Source organism: Emericellopsis atlantica (genome assembly GCF_019669845.1).
Source record: "Emericellopsis atlantica unplaced genomic scaffold F5Z01scaffold_8, whole genome shotgun sequence".
NCBI lineage: Eukaryota > Fungi > Ascomycota > Sordariomycetes > Hypocreales > Bionectriaceae > Emericellopsis > Emericellopsis atlantica.
Genome location: NW_025764710.1, coordinates 309,357 through 335,663, shown reverse-complemented (window position 1 = coordinate 335,663; position 26,307 = coordinate 309,357). Strand labels below are relative to the sequence as shown.

The following is a 26,307-nucleotide window of genomic DNA, read 5'->3' as shown; positions in this document are numbered from 1 at the left end:
CCGACGCACCCAAGGCAAGGCAATTAGTGGCTCCAGTCCAGTCGCCTGAACCCTATTAGCTCCGACACAACACCACCTGGAGTCATGGACTGCACTGCTGCAGGCTGGATGGTTGGTGCCGCGAAGACATGGACTCGAATGTCCGGATCATGATCTGCGGCTGGTTGTCACGAACTGGTGTCGCGACCGTCGTAGCAGCGATGCTGTGTTTTTGATCCAGTTGGTTGTTGGCCGTATCAAGGTCAGCTTCGATCATACCTTACCCGTGGACGATGTTGGGCGCAGGAAACAATTGTACGTATACGCACTCAGGCTGGCAAACGGCCCACAATGTGTCAATGTAACTTCATAAGGTAAGATAACTATTTATTAGTCCGCATCCAGTACGGACAAGCTACGCTAAAACGTCAACGCCGTTCATTGCAGCATTGTCTCCTCCTCTATAGCAAGGCTTCGGCTCCTGAGGAACCCCAGAGCCACTTTCGAGACCCTGAGAAATTGGGGACCCAGTCTGAGGTTCTTTTGTTGATTCTCAGAGCTAGCTTGGGATGATCAATCCTGCATGTTCAGGCTTCGCGCAGCTTGGCCAGATGTCTTCCGTAAGGTAATTAATGGCCCAAGAGCACCTTCCAAGCTTCATCAATGTTTGGGGTGGCCAAGGCTGAACCGCCAGCGACGGAATGCCCTCACCAGGAAGGCCACATTTTCTGGAGGATCGACCACGCACCTCGGGCAACATTCGGAGCTCATCCCCGGCTCGCTGGCCAGCTGGCGACCTTGCCCTAGAAGAAGGGATATTCTGGGATTGAAGGATTGATGAAACCTGCAAAGCAAGTTGGCTTTGCAAGCCCCGGAAGCTACTACGTACGTCTGCAAATATGTACGGATTGTGAGGATTGTCTTGTCACGCAGGTATCCGTCACCGCCAGTTGCTGAATTGCATGATCCCCTAGCAGCGTGACTGGGCGTAATAATGCTGCATATTACCGATCCATTCAATGCTAATAAGTACTACGTACAGAGCGCCTAACAAACCAGCAAGATCCCTGAGCGACGTCAAACGGGGCCACACGACTACGTAACTCATATATGCCTTCAGGACTTTGAACCACCACTCTGAATTTCGCAGGTTGCGCGCACCACATGGCAAGATCTATACTTCGTCGGCAATGCTGCGCAGTTCCGTATGAGACCGATCCGGCACCTCGGCGCGGACCATACCTCGCTCATACACAAAGTAACAAGTATTTGTGGATAGTAGAGGCGTTGTGGGTGACCGAGGCTTGCCAGGTACCGAAGCAGATGCCAGAGACTATTGCTCGTAAAATTATAACTCAGACGGAGATCCAGACGGAGCAAAGAGGGGGGCACGCTACCCAGAAGTTTATTTGACAGATCCGCCTGCTCACTGCAAGTCATCTATCTCAGGCTACCTATCTTGTGGGTGGTTGCTGTCTCGCGCGCAACTTGACTCGACAGATGCGAGTTGTGTGCACGGTCTTTTTGAGATCGACATGAACCCGACATTTCTTGACCAACCGTGCACACCTCCAAGCAGCACCTGGGACCTTGGATATCACGATTGTGCAAGGGGCGGCTGCCTGCTCCCTCTGTTTACCCTATGTGTTCTAGTAGGCGACTCGCCGGCTGAGCCCAAGTGGACCTCGAAGCGTCGTGAGGGCTCGACGCCACTCGTCTGACTGGCCCATTGTGCCATCGTCTCTTGACTCATACCCCGTCTAGCTCAATGCCCTTTACCCAGCCAGCCACAAATCATCGACTGCGCGCGGCCATCACCTCGCTCCAGCAATTCTCCAACGGAGACGCTGATCCGCCTTTTCGTATAAGGATGCCAGGTGCCGACAGACACGTGAAGAAGCCAAAGCGGAGGGACAGAGGGACGCAACGGGAGGCTTCTAGAATGTCTTTGGAAGCTAATGACTACGTAGCAAATACTTGTGACACAGCGTTTGGTATACAGTACGTACCACACCGTCAAGTGTCGGGCGGTTCTCGGGCAGACGGACGCTTGCCAGGATTGGGCGGCTGAACCGAGCTTGCCACGCGGCAAGATGGCATTAAAAAATCATGGCCATTTTGGAGGTCTGACACATGCCACTCGCACTGTAAATGCAGCCATCTGGATATAGCAAGGGGCGGAATAGGAAACGCCGTTTGCGTGATGCGTATCAATTAAGCGCGCATACTACAGATTGTGGGCAAAATAACAGTACGGATACTTACCTGCTGAGACCGATGCGCCGCCAGCTTATAAAGCCGTAGGATTTCCCGATGGCCCTCTGAAGCCGGTCAAGACCATTGACTCCATTGTGCTTGTTGCCGATCGAGTACTCCGTACGTAGCGACGGCGACGCCGCGCCAAGGAAACGGAGCCTCCCGTCTTGTATGCCTAGCGCCTGGACGAGTTACGGAATATATACTGGTCCACTACCGGTTGCGTCCATGTCTCTGCGAGACGGACACCTAGACGCTACTGGCACTGCATTATTGACAATTCCTTCTAGCACAGCTACGATGTCGTGGTGCGCCTCGCCATCTTCTAAACACCATTCTCGTCTAGATCTTCAAATCGACCGCGACTGGTGTGCATTTGTGGCAAACCCGGACAGCCCGCGAACGATGTGGATTTGATTTAGTAATAAGGCCGCCGTTTTCTTTTTTACCCTTTTTGACGACCTGGCGTGCGCTGTGACGGAGCACTGTAACGCTAGGAAAACGGCTGGCCATCCCAAGAAGCCATACCCTTGCTCCCGCGCGCAGCGCCAAGGCATCCTCGAAAGGGCGCTGAGGCAGGCACAGGCGACAAAGTGAGGCACTAACGAGCTAGCTTGGTCCCGGGTCCTCGACATATCCGTCGTCAGAGCCGTCAGGCGACGAACGGCCGGGCTGGCCCTGGTTGCGCACTGCGCCAGGAAGAGCTAACAGCAACAAGTTACACGTACCGTACCTACACGGCATGCATGCACAGACAAGATGGCGCGCTGATTTGGCACATGGCGTTCCGCCCCGCTCCACCCCGCCCAGGACTCGAGGATGGCACTTGGCAAACGACGTTCCCACGGATGATCCTGGCGCGAGGCCTGCGAGATGCTTATGTGGCTGGGGGCATCCAGATCGCCAGACGCGTGCGAGATCGCGTATAACGTCCTCCTCTCGAGGTGCCGTGCATACAGATGCTGCACGCAGTCGGGGCGGCTGACATTTGATCTTGTGAGATCGGCGGGTTGGCTCGAAGTATATGGCGGATAGTTGCCGTCTCTCACGAGTCAGCAACAACCCAACGGCGGGGGAAAAGAAGCTACTACACATGAGATAAGAGGTTCCCCCTCGCTGGGTCAGGAACAAGGATGATGACACCATGGCGCCGCCACAACTGCCGACCAGGCTATGAAGTCATTGAGGTCCACGAGGCTGACGACAGTCTTGGTGACGGCAACGTGCCGATCTGCTGGGACAGCTCCTCAGGAACAAGCCTTCCAAGTCAGTGACAGCTGTTTCTCCAAATCCCATGCCGTGGACAGCTTGTTGATCAGTCACGGGAAGAGAAGCAAAGGCCTCGTCGATCCTCCACCATCGTACGACGTGATTGGTGCCAGCTGCACTCCCTCTCTTGCGCTTCTCCTGGGCACGTGTGCGGCTATCCTTGTGCTGATCCCACCAGGCGACGTATGGTTCCTTTGTTGGTGTTGTCGAGATAGGCGAGATATACCTACTTAGTCGCGTAGCTGCTGCCCGTCATTGAGCTGCTACATACCGATTCTGGATATCCGACTTTTGTCGGGCCGGGCACTGGTGACGGCTTCCATGTCGTCCGGCGCTTGCTCGCGCTTGCATAGCTTGGTCTTTTCGCCCTGGCTAATCTGAGGGAATCTCTTGGGAGTTCTCCCTTCTCCCCTGTATGGGCGCATGGCACGTGGTCTTTCAACCTTGGAGAGTGACGACGAGGCAGACCTCGGTGCTCTCAGATTGTTCGTCCAACAAGACCGCTTCACTGCCGATGCGTATATGATGTCCCAGTCTCTTGGTGCATGCAGTCTGCAAACATGGAGCCTCGTAGGTCGACGAGATGCCTGAGGGGCTTCTGGGACGTGTCCCAAAGGAGAGGTTCTGTGAAGCGGTCCGGCTGTCGGCCAGTGGCTGCATCACAGCCAACCTGGTGCCTGGCTTTCATGTCGCGAGCTTCCTGAACGAATCTGAGACCAACAACAAGTCGGGTGAGTGATGCCTGTGGTTCGGCTGAGACAGCGTACTGATCCGCAACAGGTTGTCACACAGCTCGAACAGAGAACCCATTTTGGTGCTTTGGCCAAGTGATAGTGCCTCGCGAGCGAGCGAGACGAGGCTGCAACCAGGTCGAACACGGAGACTGAAATGGTTGTCCCCATACATGTACTTGTACTGAGGTAGCATGACTTGACCTGACATCCCTCTCGAAGCCGAGTGTTTGGACAATTCCATGGTTAGTCATCAATGCACTAATTGTGCCATCAGTGCAAGCCCCGCCGACGATGAGATACCTCATCCCAACGTCAGCGCCTCCGACAATGAGTCGCATCCGCAATGGTCCGTATGTCGGATTCAAAGGAAGAAAAATCAGTTCAGCAATGGCAAGGGCTCGAGAACATTGAGCATCCCGAGAAACACTCGCGGTTCATGCTCATTAATAATGGAATTCGGGTTGGTCCGGCAATTTCTCGGTGTCTGAAGTACCCGCCCGCCCAAACTTGGGCTAGAGGGTACTTGCTTGCTTGCTTACCAGGGCCGGCCGGAGCTGCCAGAAAATTATGGCCCGACATCATGTTGCAATTCCCGCCGCCCGGAGCACGTCAACCACTTGCCCGTACATATTGCCTCGACTGCCCGTCATTGTCGCGCTTCATTCCCGCACAGCATCACAACCCACCGACACTGGTATACCGATTGCCTCTAGAAGCTCTCGCTGGTATCCATTGAACGACATTCGCAATTGCACCAAACAGAACACCTAGCTGCGACACCACCACCAACCGCCCATCATGAAGGTCATGTCCCCCGAGGAAGAGCAGGCCCACTACAACCAGGTACTCAAGGGCGGCTTCATTGGCGGTTCCGCTGGTCTGGCCGCCGGCGTGGGCGGCGTGATGCTCGCCGCGCGGCGGTACCCGGCCTTTCGCCAGCTGACGCTGCCCTTCCGCGCGTTCCTCGTCACGTCGTCGGGCACGTTTGGCGCCATCATCAACGCGGACCGCTTCAGCATGGCCTTTCAGAAGGCCAAGGACCCCATGGCCAACTACCAGGACGCCTCGTCGCGGGCGCAGCAGATTGTGCGCGAGAACGAGACGGCGTACAAGCGCTTCATGGACTGGGGCCGCGAGAACCGGTACAGCATCGTGTTTGCCAGCTGGATCGCGTCCATGGGCGTCGCCATGGCCCTCGTCAGCCGCGCGCCCATGAGCACCAGCCAAAAGGTGGTCCAGGCCCGTGTATACGCGCAGGGCCTGACGCTCGCCGTGCTCATCGCCTCGGCCCTGTTTGAGGTGAATGACGCCAAGAAGGGCGGCGGTCGCTGGGAGACTGTCAAGGTCATCGACCCCAACGACCCTGAGCACAAGCACCTCATTGAGAAGAGGGTGCACAAGGAGGAGTACGAGGGCCAGGACCTGTGGATGGGTATGTTTTTTTTTTTTCCTTCCCAAGCGTGACATGAGCTAACTTTACACAGACATGGTCGAGGCTGAGGAGAAGCGCCTAAAGGCCAAGCAGGAGAGGATGGAGAAGGAAGACAAGGACCCCAAGAAGGCCGAGAGCAAGGCCAAGAAGCCTGCTGATGAAAAGAAGGCCGATGACAAGCAGGCCGAGGCATGAGCGACGTGCATCCACCACCACGCCACACCATACAATGTAAAAGAAACGACGCCGCTCTCTCCTGTATACTCACTTGACTTGCATTCCATGGCGTTTTGCGGGTTTGGGTATTTTTGCTTCGCGGGACTCGGACGCAAGTGCATTGCAGGCTGCTACACATGTAGTCAATATAGAAAGATATATTGCTGCTATTTTTTGTTCGTATTGCATTGGAACTCCCATGTCCCCGCCCAAGTAACACAGTAATGAGAAAGGATAAAAAGGAAAAGTCTATTCCACACAACATGTCCATCACAGTGAAGCATGCCATCATAATCGTCATCGTTGTCCCAGGCGCGTGGCTACCAGAGCTGTCCGTCCTGGATCCTCGTCAGACCTCAATCGTAAAGTGGCTGATCTGCGAGTAGTACGCATGCACCGCCAGCTCGAGGATCATGACGTCCCTGTACACCTCGCTCCCGTCAAAGCCACCGACGAGGATCAGCCGGCTGTCATACAGCAGCGCGCCATGGTAGCCCCGTCCGGTGGGCGCGCGGCCGTACGTCTTGCGCTTGTCCCACGTCATGGTCACGAGGTTGAGCAGCAGCACGTCGTTGGAGTACTCTTTTCCGTCGTGGCCGCCGACCACAAAGAGGTACGAGCCGACAATGGTCGCCGTGTGCGACAGGCGGCGAAAGTTGACCGGGATCGAGACGGCCTTCCAGATGTGCTCCTCGACGTCGTACACCCAGACGTCGTCGAAGCACTCGCCGCCGTCCGAGCCGCCAAAGATGATGAGCTTGCTGCCGACCATGTTGGCGGTGTGGTAGCCGCGGGCGCGTGGTCGGACGTCCTTTGTGCCGGGCGGTGGTGTCCTGTCCGCGCTCGAGATGAGCTTCCAGGACATCTTGGACATGTCGCTGACGTCGAGGCGCCAGACGTCGTTGAGGGCGCGGACGCCGTCGCCGCCGCCAAAGATGTAGATGCCATTCTTGTAGAGGCAGGCGGTGTGGGCGCGTCGCTTGGAGGGGACCTTGTCGCCGACGACGCGGGGCCGTGACCAGCGAAAGTTGACCGTGTCGAGGACGTAAATGTCGTTGTAGTAGGCCGGGCCGTCGCCGCCGCCAAAGACGACGAGCTTCTTGCCGACGGCGGTGCAGGTCATGGCGCGCAGGGGCATGGGGATGTCGCCGACGACGGGTGGGCGGGACCAGTAGAAGGCGTCGGCGTCGAGGACGTAGAGGTCGTTGAAGCACGCGCGCGAGTCGCAGCCGCCAAAGACGTAGATGTTGGAGCCGATGAGGGTGGTCGTGTGGGCGCGCAGCGAGGGCACGGGGGTGCCGGAGGTCAGGGCCTTGGACCAGTACATGCCCGACGCGGGGGCGGGCAGGACATCGGGCCCGTCGCTGGGGCGTTGGAGCGGTGGATGAGGCGAGTAGGTGCCCCTTGGTGGGCGGGCGACGCTGGTCAGGGCTCGGGGGACGGGCGTGGCGGGATGGAGAGAGGCGTGCTGGCTCGGTACGCTGGTGGCGGGCCGGATGGGGAGGGCGTTTTTGTCCTTGCCATGATGATTGTCGGCGTCGACGGCTGGGGGCGGCGGCCGGGGCGTGCTGCCGGTGCTCGTGGAGGGCCGCGTGGGTGTTTGTGAAGCGGATTGGGAGCGCTGCCTGAGCTCGGACGTGACGCGTCGAGATTGCTGCCCAGGGCTGGCGACAGACTTGCTGGCGAGGTGACCTGGGGTGTGGCTGCGAGGCAGAGGGCTTCGGTCGGTGGACTCGTCCGAGTAGTCGTCGGTGCTCTTGGCGCTGGCGGTGGTGCTGGTGCTGTTGCTGGTGCTGGTCGTGGCCCTCCTGGTGGCGGTCCTGGTGCTGGACGTGGACGTGGTCGTGGTCGTGGTCGTGGCTGTGGTCGCGGTGGCCGTGCTAGGCGTCGAGCTCGTCGTCGAGCTGGGTACGATCTTCTGGGAGCGGACGACCTTCGTCTTGAGGGGCGATCTATCGACCGGCCTGCCCGAGTCCGCCATGGTACTGTGTGGGCTTCCTCATGGCCTGGGGGAGGACATTGGGGGGGAGGGGAGGACGGGAGGTCGGGTTCGGTTGGCGTGGAGGGGATGAAGGTGGTCGGTCAGTCAGTCAGTCGGGCAGAGTGGATGGAGTGTCTGTTGGTTTTGGGGCTGCAATGCATGCATGGGGTTAATTAAATCAGGTCAGGTACGGATAGACTAGCATCGGAGGCTGAGGGTAGAGCTCAGGTTGGGTCAGGTCAGGTCAGCCCAGCTTAACCATGACGCTGTGCCGCCTCGCATTCTTCCAGGGGACCAAGGAATTGGTACAAGTACCTGTAGGACTACTAATAGAGCTCTGCCACCCCACAATGCGGTCAGGGTCAATCGTGAATAGCTCAATAGCACAATGTGATAATAATCATTTGTTTTTCTTTGTCTTGACCGCGATTTGAGGCCTGGACATGCGTGAAGCGCACGCGACAGCATCGAGCCCCGTCCACTGTTCTCAAACAATAGCCCCGTGCGCTTGTGAGAGGATTGGACCAGCGGCTGGTTACATGTGCCTACATCAATGTCTGGCAGCACAGGACAAGGCAAGCATAGGAGATTGAGTGGATGGAGCGGTGAAGCCTCTTGTCTTCCATCTCGACATCATCAATGATTGAAGGACATGGAGCTTCACCGCGGTGAATGGCTTGACTAGATGGATGGAATACTTCATGATGGTGGTGCAGCGAAAAGTGGAACCTCACAAGAGAATTTCAACTGCTCATACATAGTATCATCTTAGTCTTTCTTGTCTTGGTGAAATAAGTCCATGGGTCTCATCAACCCTCAGCGCATCCTCACTTCCATCTCACTCGGCCAGCGCAGACTGCATTGAACATGGCAGACACCAATGGCTCAGCCCAGGGCGAGCAGCCTCACGCAGACCTTGCTCAAGATGCCAGCAACCTCACCTCACAACACGCACCACCCGCTGAGGATGAACGTGCTGCCAAGAGGCAAAAGACGAACGACACAGAGCCATCTGCAGCAGCCGACCTCACCATGAAGGACAGTGTGCCCGGACAGGACCTCCACGATGCACCATCTAAGCAGGAGAACAACGGCGAGGCGCCCAAGGTGGACAACCGCAAAACAAACGTCGCTCCCGTCAAGAAGGAGTACATCATAGAGCGCACTGGCGCACCCCCCGCTGGCACGACCGCGAGCAACGACGACGACGAGGCAGAAGGACGGACAGATACTCGACACGCCAGAGATTCGAGAGACGACAGGGACAATGGCGGCGGCAAGAAAGGCAAGGACAAGAAAAAGGCCAAGGGCGGCCAGAACACGGAACGCTCCTTTGGCTACGTCGCCGATGCCATCCGACTCTGCAACAGCCGCGCCATGTCCAACGAGTTCTCTCCGCGCGAGTGCAAGTTTGGCGATCGCTGCAAGATGGGCCACGACCTGCGCAAGTATCTCGAGGAGGGCCGCCGGGAGGACGTCACCATATGGGACGGCCAGTGTCCCGTCTACGCCGCCCATGGCAAGTGTCCCTCTGGCTGGAAGTGCCGCTTCGTCAAGAGCCACATGCGCGAGGTCGAGCACGACGACGGCCGCAAGGAACTCTGCCTGCTCGACAACGATGCGCCGCCAGGCGAGGGCGAGGCCAAGGCCAAGGACGAGCAGACCAACGACGAGCAACGACCCGCCGTCTACAACGTCGTCGACATGCAGATCAAGACCGACCTCAACCGCAAGCGCACCGACTTCAAGCAGGCCGACCAGTACATCCAGTGGCTCAACCAGCAGTCCAAGACCACCGACGAGTACCACCAGGCCCGCCGGGACGCCACTGAGGAGGACCTCCAGGCCATCCGCGCCCAGTTTGTCGATCCGCCCTTTAAGCCCTCCGAGAAGCGTCGCCTGTACTTTGGCCCCGAGACGCCGGCCCTCGCGCCCCTGACGACACAGGGCAACCTCCCCTTCCGCCGTCTCTGCGTCGAGCTCGGCGCCCAGCTGACCTACTCCGAGATGGCCATGGGCATGCCCATGATCCAGGGCTACAAGGCCGACTGGACCCTCCTCAAGGCCCACGAGTCCGAGATCGCGCCCCCGACCATCTCCCCCACCGCCAACATTGTCCACGACTACGACCACGCCCGCGACCTCCGCTTCGGCGCCCAGGTCTCGGCCAACCAGCCCTGGATAGCAACCAAGGTGGCCGACGTCCTCCACCGCTTCGTCCCCCACCTCCGCCTCATCGATCTCAACTGCGGCTGCCCCATTGACATGATCTACAAGAACGGCGCCGGCTCCGCCCTGCTCGAGTCCCACGGCAAGCTCGAGCGCATGATCCGCGGCATGAACGCCCTCTCGGGCGAGATCCCCATCACCGCCAAGATCCGCACCGGCGTCCGCAACAACCGGCCCACCGCCCACCAGGTCATCGAGAAGCTGGCCTTTGGCTCCCGCGACCAGCGCGACCGCCTCGGCGCCCCCGGCTGCGCCGCCATCACCCTCCACGGCCGCAGCCGCGAGCAGCGCTACACCAAAAAGGCCGACTGGTCCTTCATCGCCGACTGCGCTGCCCTCATCAAGGGCTACAACGACAAGAAGGACAGCCTCACCGACACCGCCGCCGAGCCCGACCCGAGCACCCTCGCGAACGGTGGGCACCTCTACTTCCTCGGCAACGGCGACTGCTACTCCCACGAGGACTACCACCAGCACATTGCCGACGCCGGCGTGGACTCGGTCATGATCGGCCGCGGCGCCCTCATCAAGCCCTGGCTCTTTGAGGAGATTGAAAAGGGCCAGTATCTCGACAAGTCCTCCACCGAGCGCCTCGGCTACATTGAGAAATTTGTCAAGTACGGCCTCGACGCCTGGGGCTCCGACGAGCTCGGCATCCAGTTCACACGGCGCTTCCTGCTCGAGTGGCTGAGCTTCACGCACCGCTACATCCCTGTTGGGTTGCTCGAGCGGCTGCCCCCGGACCTGAACGACAGGCCGCCCGCGTACAAGGGCCGCGACGAGCTGGAGACGCTCATGGCGTCCAACAACTACCTGGACTGGATCAAGATTACGTGAGTGCGCCTTTTTCCCTGGGCTTGGTCCCTTCAAGTGACTGACGACATGTGTGTAGCGAAATGTTCCTGGGCCCCGTGCATCCAGGCTTCAAGTTCCAGCCAAAGCACAAATCGAACGCATACGAGGCTGAGGGGTGAAAAGATACTAGACAGCGGGGAGATGACGAGTATACGACAAAAGGTGTAGTGCATTGCCTGTAGCATAGATGAAGCGTATATTGGGCCGTGCATTCCTATTCACTGCGTTGAAGACTTTCCCCAATTCCTACTCCTGTTCTATCGGTTGGCAAAATTTTCCCTGTTCTCTAAACTGCACTCTGAACGCCAGACTCTCGGGGTTCAAACTCAGCGAGCCAGGTATTCCAATCCCCGTTAGTAAAATGGTAAATATAGGGCCGCTGCGCGATACTCTTCTCCAAAAAGTCCTGGCCATCGTCGCTGCCATCAAAAACATACCGGACAGCGGGTCGTCCATCCATCACAAGAACAGTGTCCTCCGTCACGCCTCTATGACAAGTAAGCCTGTACTTGGCCGTCGAGCCGATCAGAAGCGTGGCTAGTTGATATCGACAGAGTTCAAGAGGTACCGTCTGACGAGTGCGGTTGCAATCAACGAATTCTTGCCACGCCTCGCTTGGCCAGTAAAGGCGCTGGAGCCCACAATCCGTGAGAAGGAGACCCTGGAGGACTGCGTTGGGGATTGCGATGCATACAATCATAATGTTGGTTTCGTCTGTGCCTCGTTGCTTGGCATATCCGGCATAGCATTGCACAGTGGCCAGTTCTGGGTGGAAGTAGACACGGTCAGAGCTAAAGTCGGATGGGCTCGAGTGCAGAATCCGACTTATGTGTTGGACACAGCCCTGCGTGTCGAGGAAGCCATCCGCTCGTGCTTCATCAATGTCTTTGAACAGTATAGTATGGTCACTGATACCCCGGGCGGCTATGTGGGTAAGTGACTCGGACTTGTCAAAGATGGACGGCGCTGGTGCTCGGCGACTGTGCTCTCGTGGCTTCTGAGTGTACCGGAGAGCTTTGAAGCGTATCTCGACGGTATCCCTGCACCAGTGGGTGCAAGATCGCGTGAGGCGAAGTTCTCTGAAGGCTGGATGCATAATCTTGTCTTGGACATCAGTGCTGAGACCGAACGCGGTCATGGCTTGACGCCATTTTTCGTCGTCGTGTTCCAGAAATGGGCAGTGGCTGCCATACGGCCACACTGTCATGAAGTAGAGAAAGGACTTGTTTCCTTTGTCAGTTGCTTGAGGGTGATCGGTCCAGGCATTCCAGACCGCCGTTGCCTTGTCAGCAGAGAAGCCGACACACTCGAGGGTGGTTTTCGAGATGACGATGGGGGGAATGTCTGGCATGCTCGCGGCCGTTGCTGGAAAGTCCAAGCAAGAAATATGCGATAGCTACAAGGACGTTCAGATAAGTTGGTGGTCAATAGTTCAACCTGAAGTGACCTCAAGATATGCCGATGAACTTACAAAGGCCAGCAATACCTATCCCCCAACATGGATTGATACCTCACAAGGTGCTGCTATGCGGCATAAACTCGAAAAGTATGTGAATAGAGCCACAGCTACGTGCAGACTAGTGATATGAGTAGTCTGGTGTTAGCCATCCTCCAGTACGGCGCGGAATATAGTGCACTGCCAAAGGGCAGCCTCGGAAGAAACCTTGCATCCCAATCATATGCCATTAATGAAAATAAAAGAAACGCTGTACACCGAGCAGACGCCCAAGTTGCCGCCTGCGTTTTCCAACAAAATGTACACAGCCCATAGCCTCACAGACTTATCGTGTTCTCCGCGACAGCACGCTGCCGGCTCCGCCAAACAACCGTATGTTTGCTCACGGATAGGGTATAGGTGTATCGGAGCTGCTGTCGCGTTTATGTCTTGCTCCCATGTTCCGCAAGGGCGCAAAGCCTGGCCAGCAGCCCGGTCTTGTACCTAGGTCGCGAACGGACCCAGATCGGTGTGAAGGCATCGCAGCGCGAGGCTTCCCCTTTTTCCTGTGTGCAGAGTGGGCGGTCTCAAACTCCACGCAGGTATGAGTTCCGAGCGAGTGAGGCGGCCTCACAGTCGCAGATCCACGCCCCTCCCACTAGGAATAGAAGTGGCTTCTCTGCATGGAATCCACAGTCGCAAACTCCTTCTCGGCCCCCTGGCCCTTTCCGGGCAACACAGGTTTCTCGGGCACAGCGCTGCTCGTGAGCGAGTTCGCTCTGCTGCTGTCGCTCGCGGCAGTCGCCTTGATTTGCTTGAGGTCCTGTCCAGGGCGCTTCAGGATCTCGAGATAGGTCGATGGCAAGTAACCCTGGCGTCCATCACGGGCGCGGCACGACCACCAGTCACTGGGGTTGCCCGCCGGATCGTTCTTGCTCAGCACGGCAACGAGATCACCCTTGCGAGCTTCCAGCTCTCCGGGGTTCTGCACGTTCGTAAAGTCGTACAGGAGGCGACAAAATTCAAGCTTGGCCGGATCGATGGGTTGTTGTTGCTCCAAGGCCTGCTGCTGCATCCGCCTCTCCTCCTCCTCCTGTGATGCGGCGAATGCTCGGATCATCTTCGACATGAGGTATGGCAGACCAAACGCAGCCAACAGGAAGAATACTAGGGGCTTGCGGCTGGCCTTGGCCGGGCCTGGCTCGCCATTAGGCCCCACGCTGGCACGGCCTTCGAAGCGGGCGAAAGCGGCAGGGGTGAGGGCCGTCGCGTCAGCGGGCGGTGGTCGCCCCGTGATCTTGGCGATGAGTGTTCGAATCCAGCGCATCAAAGTAAAGATACCAAGAATCGACCCCAACGTATCGCGTAGATGTCCAAATTGCTCCGCAACAGACACCATGGCTGGAGTTTTGTCAGCATGGCCACCACCCAAGGTTAGATATTCACGTACCGAAAAAGCTCGAGTGCGTTGCCATATATGTGCTCTCCAACATCTGCGCAAATCCTCCAAAGGCCGTAACAATACCCTCGAGCATTTGGAATGTGGCAGCAGTCCCGTTGTTAAACCTGTTGGTCAGGCTGTTTGGGTCGTTGGGATCGTTCGGGTTGCCCATCATGCCGGGCATACCGCCGTACATGCCTCCCCCATACATGCCACCGCCGCCGTATCCTCCATAGCCACCACCGTACATGCCTCCTCCATACATGCCGCCACCCATGCCACCGCCCATGCCGCCGCCGAACCGCGAGTATGGGCTTGAGTAGGGCGACGAGTAGGCACCACCATAGGCACCTGTTCCGTATGGCGACGTGTTCATGCGACTGTAGGCCGACGCGTTCTGATTGACGGAGGATGCAAGTGAGGAGGGCCTGTCAGGGACTGGGGGAGCAGCGGCTGTCGAGGTCGGCGTCGCGGCGGTCGTTGTGGCTGGTGCGGGCGTCGCAGCTGTGATTACATGTCAGTAAAGGCACGTCTTTCGGTTTCCTAACTCGCAAGCATACCGGTCGCTGCAGCGCCAGTTCTCTCCCAGGGTTTCGGAGGTGAGGCCATTGCGATGTTCTCTGTCGGCACAGACACCAAGGCGGAATTTGGTTGCCACCGGTGTGACGTCGGGCCAAAAGCCGGGATCAACCCAGCGCGTGGACGTGTGTACGATCAGACGTGGTACATTTGCCAAAGGTGGTTGACGCTCTAGAGTGGAAGAGTCGCGATGTTTGATTGACGTCGTTGTCGATAGAAATGTCGAGGAGCGTGTGGGGGAGGGAATGTATGGGGTGAGGAACGGCTTGGGATGACTGACTGATTGTTGAAGATGCGAGGTTTTGCCAAGCAATGGGACTGGGGCGCGCCTTCCCTGCCCGAGGAAGGCAAAATGTGGGGAATCGACGGCCTCTCACGAACGTTGCCCTCCTCGGCCTGGGGGGTCGATGATTTTACCGAGGCTCTTCGCTCCAACTGCCAGGTGATGGTGGCGCACACGAACACGGCAGGCAATGCACTGCGATTCGCTGACATGTTCGTTTTATTGTTGATGAGGGATGACATCTCTTCACAAATGAGCCGCCTGCACCGTTGACGATACTTGTCACCACGCTCGTTCGTTCATTGCAAATGGACCATAACGCTGAGGTTGAAAAGTCCAGAGACGACCAATTGCCTTGGAAAGGACTGGACCTTACGATCACATGAATGAAGGCAATCTTGCCTTCTTGGCGGTAGATATCGACCGTACGTATCCGTACGTACAGTAGTAGTCACATAGACGACCTCACCTGCAGATTGACCACGGCTACCCTACACCTTCCATCCCACCGTTCATCACAGATCTGATTGCGTCCATCCAAGTACCGTCGCAATCGCAACGACGTCAACATGAGCTTGAAACGATCAGCAAGCCCAGATATTATCGCAAACCCCTTTGTGAAGAAACGAAACCTTGAATGGACAGTCTCCGTGTTAGACAACGACCAACCACCACCCCCAGCCTCAGCTTCACCTAAAGACCAAGAAGAGCCCACAACAGCAGGTGTAGAGTCCGGTGCTGAGTCGACCTCGAATCATCTAGAGATATTCTCCAAGGCCATCGCAACTCACGCGCGTCCTGGTATCCCCACGTTATCCATTGAATCGTATAGATCACTCTACACATCTAATGCAGGCTCGCCGGTCGGCGCGCACTTTGTCATCCATCAACATGACCACCCCATCGCGGGCACACACTACGACCTCCGTCTGCAGACCAACGAGACGAGCAGCGTCAGCTGGGCCATCATGTACGGCTTGCCGGGGGACGTGAACAGCACGAGGCTGAATCGTAATGCTACCGAAACACGGATCCATTGTCTCTGGGTAAGCTGAGCATAGAGAAGAAACACGTGATTCCCATGCTGAGAGAAAGGAGTAGAATCACCTCATAGAGACAGCTTCGAGCCAGACAGGCTCTCTGCTTATCTGGGACACTGGGACGTACACCGTCCTCCCACGCCGGAGCAAGCATGAACCCAGAGTCGATCCGTCCTCCCCCAGAGCCTCGCCGCAATCACCGTCACCGCACCGGACGCAGCAGCAGCTCCTTCATGAGGCGTTCCAGAACCGCAAGATCAGACTGCAACTCCATGGTGCTCGATTGCCCCAAAGCTATGTCATTAACCTGCGCCTCACCAAATCAGAAGACGAGGCCGGGAGAGCAAGGAAACCATCCGTCCGCCGTCGGCGTCGCGGGGATCATTCGAAAACAGCTTCAAGGCAGCCCGTGGAGACTAGCGATGACAATGACTCCGACTCGGAGGATGGAAACCTGGTCCCCAAGGGCGAGGAGGCGCGAGAGGATATTTCCGCCATGGAGAGGGAAATCCGAGAGATGGAAGATGAGGAGGTGAGGAGGACAAATGCATACACCGGCGCTGCGAATACCATTGGCTCCGTACACCAGCGCAGATGGTACCTGTCCCTGGATCGACGGGCCTGTGGGTTCAAGCCTGGAAACGGGAGGCGCTGGGTAGCCGACGCAGTCGAACAAGAGAGCGAGGGCGAAGCAGATGCATGTCGTCTGCGATATCCATTCTACGTCAGAGGTGCCGAGGCGGAAAGGAGCATTGTTTCTGGCAGAACAGGCGCTGACGTGTTGGCCGATGAAGGGGTCAAGGACTTTGTGCAGAGAAAAGGATGGAACGCAGTCGTTACTTAGTAGATGAGAGTATACTGATATTGTAGCGAGTTGATTGACATGATGTTGTGTATCCTACCCTTATGTAGGACGTTGGACGGATTGTGTCCGTAAATGAAGCAAATTCGACCGTGCAGCTGCTAGCCCGTCTCGAGCTTCTTTGCTGGCCATGTACTCCCAAACGCCAGATGACCTCGCCGTAGAACTCCGAGTACCCAGGCCTTTTTTGTGTAGCTCCGACACAACTTCTCGCCTTTGATACACCGCTACTACCCTGCTAAAGCAAAATCACTCGTGCGTTCGTGGCCTCAAGGCTTCTCCACTGGCGTCGGCGCAATCCGCCGCTTCTTGGGCTCTTTGGTATCCTCCTTCTCGCTCTCGCTTGCCTCGCGCTTGCTCCCAGCGAGGCTGCTGGGCGTTTCAGGTGGCGTCGTGATCGGTATGCCGGTCACCTTGCCCGAGTTGGTGGCGGCAATACCAGGTACGCTGCCGCCGATGAGCGGTGGGTTGTTCTTCACGCTTGAGGACTGCGTCGCGACAGAAGACGTCGAGTTGGAACGAGCCGGCGAGTGTGGCCTTTGTGGCGGGGCTGTCGCTGACGCCGTCGTCGATGGTGGTGAAGGTGCTGTGAACGAGCTTGAAGTTCCACGGTGCTGACTACCATGACCTTGGAATGGAGAAGGTGGCGCGAACTGCGTCGTCGGCGTTGGTGTTGGTGTGTTTTGGACAGATGAAGGCGCTGTGGTCGCGACAGGCTTGGGGGGCCCTATTTCACCCTTGTAGACCTCACCCAGCTCGCCGTTTGTAAATGTCAGCGTGGAGCAAAATCCATCAGAAGATGAGATGAGTAGTGTTAGGCCGTCATTTGACCTGTTCAAATCAGCACAGAGTTTCGTCATATCAAAAAGGTCAACGTACCATGCGAGGTCAGTGAATGTCGCGCAGTGAAGATTGCTCACAACGCAGATGGGCGTCTTTTGTTGCGTATCGTACAGCAGCACGGCGTCCTGCGTTGCGACCGCGTAAACTACACGGTACTTCAATGAGAATGCTGATTTTGGTCCTGCATGGGATGCCTCGGCATCCGACACCTGGGTATGAGCTGATGGAGCGCTGGTCTCTGCCGCTGCTGTAGGGGGAGGCGGCGGAGGGTCCATGACGGAGACCTTGGAAGTCGGTATCGATACAGGTTCCGGCAGTGACAGCATTTGATCTTCTCCCGATGAAGTGTCGATGGTCATGTGCTTCGTGACGGGTGGCGTTTGTCGCAGAGTGTAAATGATCGGAGAGCATTTGACGACCACCGAGGGCTTCTTGTGACCTGGGAGATGGGCCACTGGTGGTTTGTTGATTCCGCCCCTCGTGTAGATGTACACCGTGTTGATGACCTCTGTGCTTGGCTTGACGTCTTTGTCAGCTGAATGGTGTTGGTTCTGATACTGCCCCGAAGGCGTCAGTAGTAAGCTGCCGTCGGGTGTGAATGTGAGGCGTCTGAAAAACGATGTCAACGTCTCATTGGCGTACAAGTTGGCATTCTTCATGCCATTCCCGACAGTAGCGGCCGTGGAGAGGCTGTGCGGCTTCGGTGATGCTTCCACGGCCATGGGCATGACGGCTGGTAGTGGCATCGACGGCGCTGGCGAGACGCTGCGTCGTGACGACGAAAAGGACGATCTCCTGCTGTGGCTGACAGCGCTTGGAGGGTTCATTGGAAGCGTTGTGGAGGTTGGCGTATCAGGGGCCGATATTGTCGGCGGCGATCCCACTGACGATTCGAGGACGGACAGCTGAGCTCTGTGGCCAAACTCTGGAGGGGCTGGGCTGCTCGAGGAGATGCGCCGAGGTGGTAGATCGGCCTTGAGATGGTTCGCCAGCTTCAACGCCTTCTCGTCCGTCCCAAGAGTGTACTGCCCATCCTTGGTCTTTAGGGAGTATATGTGCACGGATCGGTCGGAGGACTGGGTCGCAATGTACTCGTTGAGAGGGTCCCAAGTGACACCCTGCACGTAGTGACTGTGCTCTGCTATTTGGCGAACTAGTGTCCCTGGTATGAAGATTAGAGGGCTGCATGGCTGTATCGGACGAGGAGCATGCACGAACCTGTGCTGGCGTTGTAGATACGGGCAATGTTGTCCATACTGCCGATGATGAAGTGAACTGCGTCAGGCGACCACGCCAGATCGTAGATCTCGGCACCGCTCGAGCGACACATGTGTTTGGCACGCCATGACTCCTTATCCTCGAGATCTTCGGAGCCAAAGTTGGTGGGTGGTGTATCGCTGGGAACCCATAGGATCACGTTGCCGTCGTCGCCAGCCGAAGCTAGCATCTCGCCTAAAGAGCTATCAGCAAAGGTCTATGAGGCCATGTGAAGGGAGTGAGTAACCTTTTGGGGACCATCGTACGACATTGACAGCTTGATTATGCTTGGCCAGTGTCGACAAGTACTCTACTTTCCGTTCGGGGCCGTCGCTTTCAACACGCCAGAGCCGGACGTTGTTGTCGCCTCCCGCCGTGGCCAAACGCCCCTTTCCGCTGGGCTCGAAGTGAGCCGAATAGATTGGGGCGTTTTGGTCGTGCCAATTGATGATCAACGGCGCAGCCTTCATCGTTGGGGCTTGGCTACTTCATCCAGCGGCATCAGTCTGCGTATCGAGACCGCGTAATAGCGCGTCGTAGCTCAAGGCGACCGTCGGTCGTCGTTGGCGCCAGTGCCTGGATGGGTTCTTCAGAGGGGATCGGTCGCCGGTTGTTGGTCGGGCAAAAGTCGATGAATTCAGAGTTGAGAACGGAAGTTGGAGATTGGAATCAACTTTGAGAAGCAGTCTAACAATGGAACAAAGTCAAGGCTCTGGGATCGCGGAAGTCGTGACGGTCCGGACGGGATCGTTGCGATTCCTCAGCCGGCCCAGCAGGCGCGCACTCCTGTCATTACCTTCAGGTAGCTGGGATTGGCGCTCCAGCGCCCTGAGGGGCCATGCGCGTCACCTAAATCCACCACCAAGTTGTTTGCCGCTGCTAGCCTACCTACTGCGGGAGGCCACGGGCCACCACGATCACAGCAGCACAGCTCGTGCACAACAGGGTTTCTGGTATGCGACTGGAGTCGCTCCCTTTTACTGATTAGGCAAATAGCCGATGGAAATTGGGATCAGGCTTGGCCTCTCGGGGGCTTTGGAAGCTCGGCTGCAGGTTGCCTGAGCATGGTCACCACACACCACTACACATGCACCCTCACTGTTCTGTAGGATGCATCATGCCGTAAGGTAGGCAGGCTTATCGCGGGTCTTACCCACGGCTTGCTTTCATGCGGTAAGATGCAATTAATAAATTTTGTAGGCGGGCATGCAGGGTACGTTCTGTCCATGCCCTGGGGGGATTCCATACCTTGCTTCTTGATGCACCAGCTCTCTGGACTCTCCGCTGAAGGGTTGCCTCATGGAGACTACACATGCAACGACTGGAGGGGAGAGATGGTAGAGCACCATTCAGCTTATTACTACCTTATTAGCATACCAGTAAGGTAGTGGTGGTAGTGATGGTCCCTTGGATCATCAGAGAACATTGACATGCTGACGAGGTGCAGCCTGCAAGTGCAACCTTGAACAGACATGGCCGTGCCTGCCTGCCTCGAATCGCTTGTACAAGTAGGCGAGGCAGCAACAGACGTCACGAGGGGCTGGTAATTAGAGATTGGTCTCTGAGAATCTGTGCTGATCATTGGCGAGATCATTCATCTTACTCTCACTCACGCTGCACTTGTTGCGATGCACCCTCTTTTCTTCTGGCGCCGGCGGTGATTCATACCGGCGGCACCTTGTCCAAGATCGACTGGTGCAACGGCAGACCAATTGCAAGTCTCCGGATTGTGAGCCACTTCTTCATGAGTCACCCCGACAGCGTTTAATACTTGTGATTAGCAGGTACGGCTTCAAGGACTAGATACGCAGAGACAGTACTAGATCCAGACACGCAGTCTTCCTCATGCTAGGCTGCTGTGCTGTGCACCCCTGCAGGAAGCTCCCCAGGCTCCAGCTGCGCGCGCCGGCACCATCGCCCCGGGCTTTACAAAAGGCCTCCCCGTGTGGAGAGAGGTGCCGCTCACGAGTCCGTCACCGTGGCTCCGGCGCTGTTTCTACCGTATAATTGCGTGACACGGTGCAGATGGTCTTGAGAAACAGATAGCCCTGCCCAGTCGCTCATGCCGTCCTATCCCGAGTGTGAAGCAATGTTCAAGCAAGGGTGTAACCATCTGACGCGGCGAGCTGGCGAGTGATAGCCACCTGGAAGGATCTGCCGGTCAATCTTCACCAACAAAAGGGCAAGCGCGCCTTCTTCGTCGCCATATTCTTCCTGTGTCGTCGCGCATTCTTTTCTTTCTGCCTACAGGTCATCTTCGTTGCTGCTTCAGCACCGTCAACGAGACGCGTCTTCTATCCGTACACAAGGTACATTTATTCCCGAGCGCGCCAACCACCCGTGGAACGACGGAAGTCCTCCCAGGTGACACAGCGGCTCTACTATACAACACACTCGCTCCCCATGCTGCACGCGGTACTGGGGCCCGCATGATTGGAAACTACGGAAAACGACAGATAATGGTCTCGGCGGAGCACATGGCCTTACTGCCAGTCTCTGCGACTGGCTTTGGTCTCACATGTCTGTTCACCGTGCCAGCTATTGTCGCTATAGTGAGACAGACTCGAAAAGGCGCCCCAAAAGATCAATTCTACGAGGACGAGGACGGGAAAAGCACGCCCGAAGCAATTGCCAATTTCTCGAACCGTGTGCCTAAGGCTGTTATCCTCTTCTTCTCTGCGGTTGGGCTCGGTACTTCCACTGGCGTCTCTGTCCTCACATCCCTCAACCCAGCTCGAGATGGCTTATTCTACGAGAACTGGCTTGTGTCAGCTTCGTGGGGCCTCATTGCCTTGCAAGCGATGATGACCTGGGCCATTCACGCCCCGGTGGAGGTTCACGATCTCGGCGTATGGACGTTTGGCTCAGCTCTGGTAACTCTCATTACGGCTGTCTTGCAAGCGTTTGACGTGGGCGATCATTTGAGCCGCAAGAGTGATGTTGCTTTGGCCCTCCGCATCGTCAACGTGGTAGCGGCTCTCGCCACAGTCTTTGGCAGTATCTCGATCCCTCGACGACCCGAAGTATTCTTCCGCGACCAGCCTGTGGACGCTCAATGGACTACCACTGTCCTCAGTCGCTATACTTGGACATGGGCGCGGCAGATTATCGACTTGGCTAGTAAGAAGGGTGATCTCGAGGAGAAAGACGTACCCCAACCTGATCACACCATCCGAGTGGATGCGGTCATGTCGAAGTGGAACTCACATGGCTACACAGGAGAGTTGATATGGTCGATAATTCACTGCTACCGGTGGCGCTTTGCCCTGCAATGGAGCGTTACGATATTCAGATGTGTTCTGGGAATTGGTCCCTTTTGGGCCATGTTGCAGCTCATCAATCTCCTGCAGGAACGGGGCGGTGGAGGCTCGCCATCTCGTCTTCTCTGGGGCCTCGTGATTCTGCTTGGAGTGTTTTCTCTCTCCGGACAGTGGATTGATGGATGGGTCAACTACTACTCTATTGCCATGATCTCTCAGCCTTTGAGGGCTCAACTGTCTGCGCTGATCTACGAGAAATCTCTCCGCCGGAAGAATGTCAAAGCTGCCGACAAACCGAAAGAGTCCCCTGAACCCAAAGAGACCGATGTCCCGCAGCTTGTTGTTGGGGAGGAGCCAGAAGAGCTCTCAGATGCCGTGCCTGTAGCAGAGTCGACCGAAGAGCCACCATCCTCACCTGATCAGACCGGTGTGCTCAAGTCGCGCCAGGCCATTGTCAATTTGGTGGGCGTGGATACCAGACGCATCGCCGACTTCTGCTCGATCCAATTCCTGATTGTCAGCAGTCTTGGGAAACTCGTCGTCTACTCCGGGTTTCTTATTGAACTGCTTGGCTGGATACCTTTCATCGTCGGCATGGCCGCTTGGGCCATAGTACTGCCGTTCAACACGTACTTTGCCAAGAGGTACGTGCGACTTTCGGAGGTGTTGATGCATGTTCGCGACGACAAGCTTGCTGTGCTGAATGAAGCGTTGCTGGGAATGCGACAAATCAAGTTTGCGGCCCTTGAGAAACAATGGGAGAAGCGCATCATGGACATGAGAGACAAAGAGCTGGCCGTGACTTGGAGCATGTTCCTCGGTGATGTTGTCATCTTCGGCTGCTGGCTCGTGAGTCCCATCTTTCTCGCAGCTGCTGCACTGGCCTCTTACTCCCTCCTGAACGGTGGATTGACACCCTCTGTTGCCTTTGTCAGCATAAGTATCTTCAACTCCCTTGAAACGACTCTCGGTGCACTTCCCGAGATTCTGACCGTGGGCTTTGACACACTTGTGTCGGTCCGTCGCGTGGGCGAGTACCTCAAGGGCCCCGAGATGAGCAAGATTGTATCCGAAGGACCTTTAGTGGCTTTTGAGAATGCGACAATTGCCTGGCCTGTGGACGACGAGGTAGTCGAGGAGGACCGATTCCTCCTCCGGGACCTGAACTTCTCATTCCCAGCCGGTGAGCTCTCTGTCGTCTCCGGCAAGACAGGAACTGGCAAAAGCCTGATTCTTTCCGCCCTGATTGGCGAGGTCGATCTGATCGAAGGCAAAGTCACTGTGCCTCCCACTGTAGCGCCCGCAGAGCGCCATGATGAGAATGCGCATCCCGGCAACTGGATTCTCCCTGGCTCGATGGCATACGTCGCCCAAACGCCATGGTTGGAGAGCGCTTCGTTGCGCGACAACATTCTATTCGGTCTCCCCTTTGTCGAGTCACGGTACAACCTGGTCCTTGACGTATGCGCTCTGAAGAAGGATCTGGAAATCCTTACGGATGGAGATAAGACTGAGCTGGGCGCCAACGGTATCAACCTAAGCGGAGGCCAGAAGTGGAGAATTTCTTTGGCTCGGGCCATCTACTCGCGTGCCGAGATCTTGATCATGGACGACATCTTCAGCGCTGTGGATGCCCACGTCGGGCGCGAGATCTTCGACAAGTGCATCGGAGGGGCCATCTGTGAGGGCCGAACCCGCATCTTGGTCACTCATCATGTCGGTCTCGTGCAATCTTTGACTAAATTTCTCGTCGAGCTTGGCGAGGGCTGCGTCCTTCACGCCGGCTTGACGTCTGACCTGGAAGAGGAGGGTATTTTGGAGCGAATCAAGAGCCATGAGCAAAAGGGATCGCATCAAGAGGATCCCACTGCTGGGTCGTCTGCCGCCGTCAGCTCAGAAACCTCCATTACCGAGATCCCCGATGACGACGGTGAGGTCGACGGCAAGCCTGCACAGAAGGACAATGCCGCCGATGAAGTGGCAAAGAAGTTTATCCAGGACGAGACCCGCGAGACCGGTACCGTCAAGACTCATGTGTATTTGACGTACATGCGTGACTGCAGTGGCTGGTTCCTCTGGGTAGTATGGGCTCTCATTTACATTGCCTTTGAGGCAGGCAACGTCGGTAGAGGCTGGTGGGTACGGATCTGGACCGGCGGACAGGGGAAGCAGCACCAACAGGCGGCCACCAATGTCCATCAAGAGCATGGGCATGCATACGGCTTTGCGCTCCAACAATCGATGTTCCACGCCCACTCGGGGCCCTTTGTGGCTGACGCCAATGGCGACCTTGGGTTTTACCTGTCCATCTATATCGCTCTCTCCTTGGGAGCTGGACTCATCGGGACATTGCGCTTCTTTTGGGGTTTCGTACTGAGCATCAGGGGCTCTCGTGTGCTCTTCAGCAAGATATTGCACACGGTGATTCGGACGCCGCTTCGATGGCTGGACACCGTTCCTGTCGGTCGCATCCTCAACCGGCTGACATCTGACTTTGACATCATAGACCAGCGGCTGACTATGGACCTGGGCTTCTTCTTCTGGCACATTCTCAGTCTTGGTGGCGTCTGCGTGGCAGCCGCCCTCGTGTCGCCGTATATATTGCCGTTGGCTGCTGTTCTTATCGTTCTGGCAGGCGTCATAGGCAAGAAGTACCTGGACGGCGCCCGGCCGCTGAAGCGTCTGGAGAGTACGAGCAAATCGCCCGTCTTTGAGCTGTTCAACGCCACCCTGTCTGGCATATCTACTCTCAGGGGCTTCCAGAAGACAGATGTTTACATTGATCGCATGTACCGGGGCCTGGACATTTGGGACGCTGTCAGCCTCTACAAGTGGAATGTCAACCGATGGGTCGGTTTCCGCATGGCTGTCGTCGGGACAGTGTTCACCACGACGGTTGGCATCGTCGTGATTGTCAGCCCTCAAGTGGACGCAGCCATGGCGGGATTCACCTTGTCCTTCGCGCTGGGCTTTTCAGCCAACATGCTCATGGCAATTCGCACCTACTCCAGTCTTGAGCTGAATATGAACGCAGCTGAGCGCGTCATTGAATATTGTCAGCTGGAGACCGAGCCTCAGGGCGGCCAGGAACCACCAGCTGCGTGGCCGACGTCAGGGCGTGTGGAGATCGACAAACTTGTCGTAGGCTACGCGGCAGACCTGCCACCGGTGTTGAAGGGGTTGTCTTTCAGCGTCAAGAACAATGAACGAGTTGGCGTTATTGGTCGTACGGGCGCTGGCAAATCTTCCTTGACGCTGGCCATATTCCGATTCTTGGAAGCGAGGTCGGGCACTGTCACTATCGATGGACTCGACATTTCAAAGATTAATCTTCATGCATTGCGGTCGCGCTTGGCCATCATTCCCCAGGTCAGTGCTATAATGCGCGGCACATGTATCACGAATGTTTGCTAATGATCTGACTGCAGGATCCAGTACTGTTCTCTGGAACCATCCGGAGCAACCTCGACCCATTCAATGACCGCACAGATAGCGAGTTGCGCGAGGCACTAGCACGAGTACATCTCGTAGACTCGGCCGTTCCCACGCCGGCCAACGAACCAGCTTCGGCCGCTGCATCGACGCTGGGACCCCAGAATACAAACGTCTTCCGCGACCTGTCGAGTGCCGTCTCTGAATCGGGAGGCAACCTGTCGCAGGGCCAGCGGCAGCTCCTCTGCCTGGCTCGTGCCATCGTATCCCGGCCCAAGATTATGGTGCTAGACGAGGCGACTTCCGCCGTCGACATGAAGACCGACGCGCTCATCCAGCGCAGCATCCGTGAGGAGTTCACGGGGAGCACCCTCATCGTCATCGCTCATCGTCTCAGTACGATTGCTGACTTTGATCGTATCCTCGTTCTCAAAGACGGTGTAGCAGCCGAGTTTGGCACACCCAAGGAGCTCTGGGAGCAAGAAGGGGGCAGCATATTCAAAGACATGTGCGAACAAAGTGGCGAAAAGGAGAAGTTGCGGCAGACTATATATGGAGAGATATAGAGACACTTCGATCGCCGGAAAAATAGACATCGTTACTACTGCATCAATTCATTCCCTCCTCCCTCCCTCATCTTGACCCAACAGAAACCCAATAGCTTCCCAAATGAAGGATACAGCGCTGCCATCAGTCACGGCCAGTCGCCGCGTTCGAGGCATACATCGAGGCGTACCCCTGACTAGCACTCAGCGGCTTAACGTAGCCTAGCACAAAGTGTCCGCTTGGCGACTGGGCGTCCCGCTGCGCCACCAGGGCTTTCGCGCGTTCCTTGTCGGAGATTTGTCGCTGATCGCTCTGCCCGTCGTCGACTTGGGTCACCGAGTTGGGCTGCGTGGCCTTCTGTTGCTGCTCATATGTCTG

At 56.8% G+C, this 26,307-nt stretch overlaps 8 protein-coding genes across 8 annotated transcripts; 4 read left to right on the top strand and 4 right to left on the bottom strand.

The window, feature by feature from the left end:
* Positions 1-5,036: 5,036 nt before the first annotated feature.
* Positions 5,037-5,865, top strand: F5Z01DRAFT_634931 (mitochondrial hypoxia responsive domain-containing protein; the record flags this gene model as incomplete). The annotated part of the gene is made up of 2 exons (XM_046262105.1): positions 5,037-5,670; positions 5,723-5,865. 2 exons carry the CDS (start codon positions 5,037-5,039, stop codon positions 5,863-5,865), a joined length of 777 nt encoding a protein of 258 aa, XP_046119887.1.
* Positions 5,866-6,235: 370 nt separating this feature from the next.
* On the bottom strand, positions 6,236-7,867 carry F5Z01DRAFT_619200 (uncharacterized protein; the record flags this gene model as incomplete). Its single annotated transcript, XM_046261076.1, has 2 exons — positions 6,236-7,640; positions 7,725-7,867. The coding sequence occupies 2 exons, from the start codon at positions 7,865-7,867 to the stop codon at positions 6,236-6,238; spliced, it is 1,548 nt and encodes a 515-aa protein (XP_046119886.1).
* An 867-nt stretch (positions 7,868-8,734) lies between these two features.
* On the top strand, positions 8,735-11,070 carry F5Z01DRAFT_619449 (uncharacterized protein; the record flags this gene model as incomplete). Its single annotated transcript, XM_046261088.1, has 2 exons — positions 8,735-10,929; positions 10,989-11,070. The coding sequence occupies 2 exons, from the start codon at positions 8,735-8,737 to the stop codon at positions 11,068-11,070; spliced, it is 2,277 nt and encodes a 758-aa protein (XP_046119885.1).
* A 15-nt stretch (positions 11,071-11,085) lies between these two features.
* F5Z01DRAFT_530129 (uncharacterized protein) lies at positions 11,086-12,673 on the bottom strand. Its single transcript, XM_046260449.1, has one exon. It carries the CDS (start codon positions 12,300-12,302, stop codon positions 11,238-11,240), a length of 1,065 nt encoding a protein of 354 aa, XP_046119884.1. The 5' UTR covers positions 12,303-12,673; the 3' UTR covers positions 11,086-11,237.
* A 371-nt stretch (positions 12,674-13,044) lies between these two features.
* Positions 13,045-14,436, bottom strand: F5Z01DRAFT_634928 (Peroxin 13, N-terminal region-domain-containing protein; the record flags this gene model as incomplete). The annotated part of the gene is made up of 3 exons (XM_046262104.1): positions 13,045-13,787; positions 13,837-14,331; positions 14,388-14,436. The coding sequence occupies 3 exons, from the start codon at positions 14,434-14,436 to the stop codon at positions 13,045-13,047; spliced, it is 1,287 nt and encodes a 428-aa protein (XP_046119883.1).
* Positions 14,437-15,110: 674 nt separating this feature from the next.
* F5Z01DRAFT_529829 (ABC1 domain-containing protein) lies at positions 15,111-16,717 on the top strand. The gene is made up of 2 exons (XM_046260447.1): positions 15,111-15,735; positions 15,791-16,717. The coding sequence occupies exons 1-2, from the start codon at positions 15,259-15,261 to the stop codon at positions 16,571-16,573; spliced, it is 1,260 nt and encodes a 419-aa protein (XP_046119882.1). The 5' UTR covers positions 15,111-15,258; the 3' UTR covers positions 16,574-16,717.
* Positions 16,718-16,860: 143 nt separating this feature from the next.
* Positions 16,861-19,161, bottom strand: F5Z01DRAFT_680463 (WD40-repeat-containing domain protein; the record flags this gene model as incomplete). The annotated part of the gene is made up of 4 exons (XM_046265603.1): positions 16,861-17,422; positions 17,471-18,596; positions 18,653-18,886; positions 18,939-19,161. The coding sequence occupies 4 exons, from the start codon at positions 19,159-19,161 to the stop codon at positions 16,861-16,863; spliced, it is 2,145 nt and encodes a 714-aa protein (XP_046119881.1).
* A 1,486-nt stretch (positions 19,162-20,647) lies between these two features.
* Positions 20,648-26,018, top strand: F5Z01DRAFT_529961 (P-loop containing nucleoside triphosphate hydrolase protein). The gene is made up of 2 exons (XM_046260448.1): positions 20,648-25,320; positions 25,380-26,018. Exons 1-2 carry the CDS (start codon positions 21,121-21,123, stop codon positions 25,947-25,949), a joined length of 4,770 nt encoding a protein of 1,589 aa, XP_046119880.1. The 5' UTR covers positions 20,648-21,120; the 3' UTR covers positions 25,950-26,018.
* Positions 26,019-26,307: the final 289 nt, after the last annotated feature.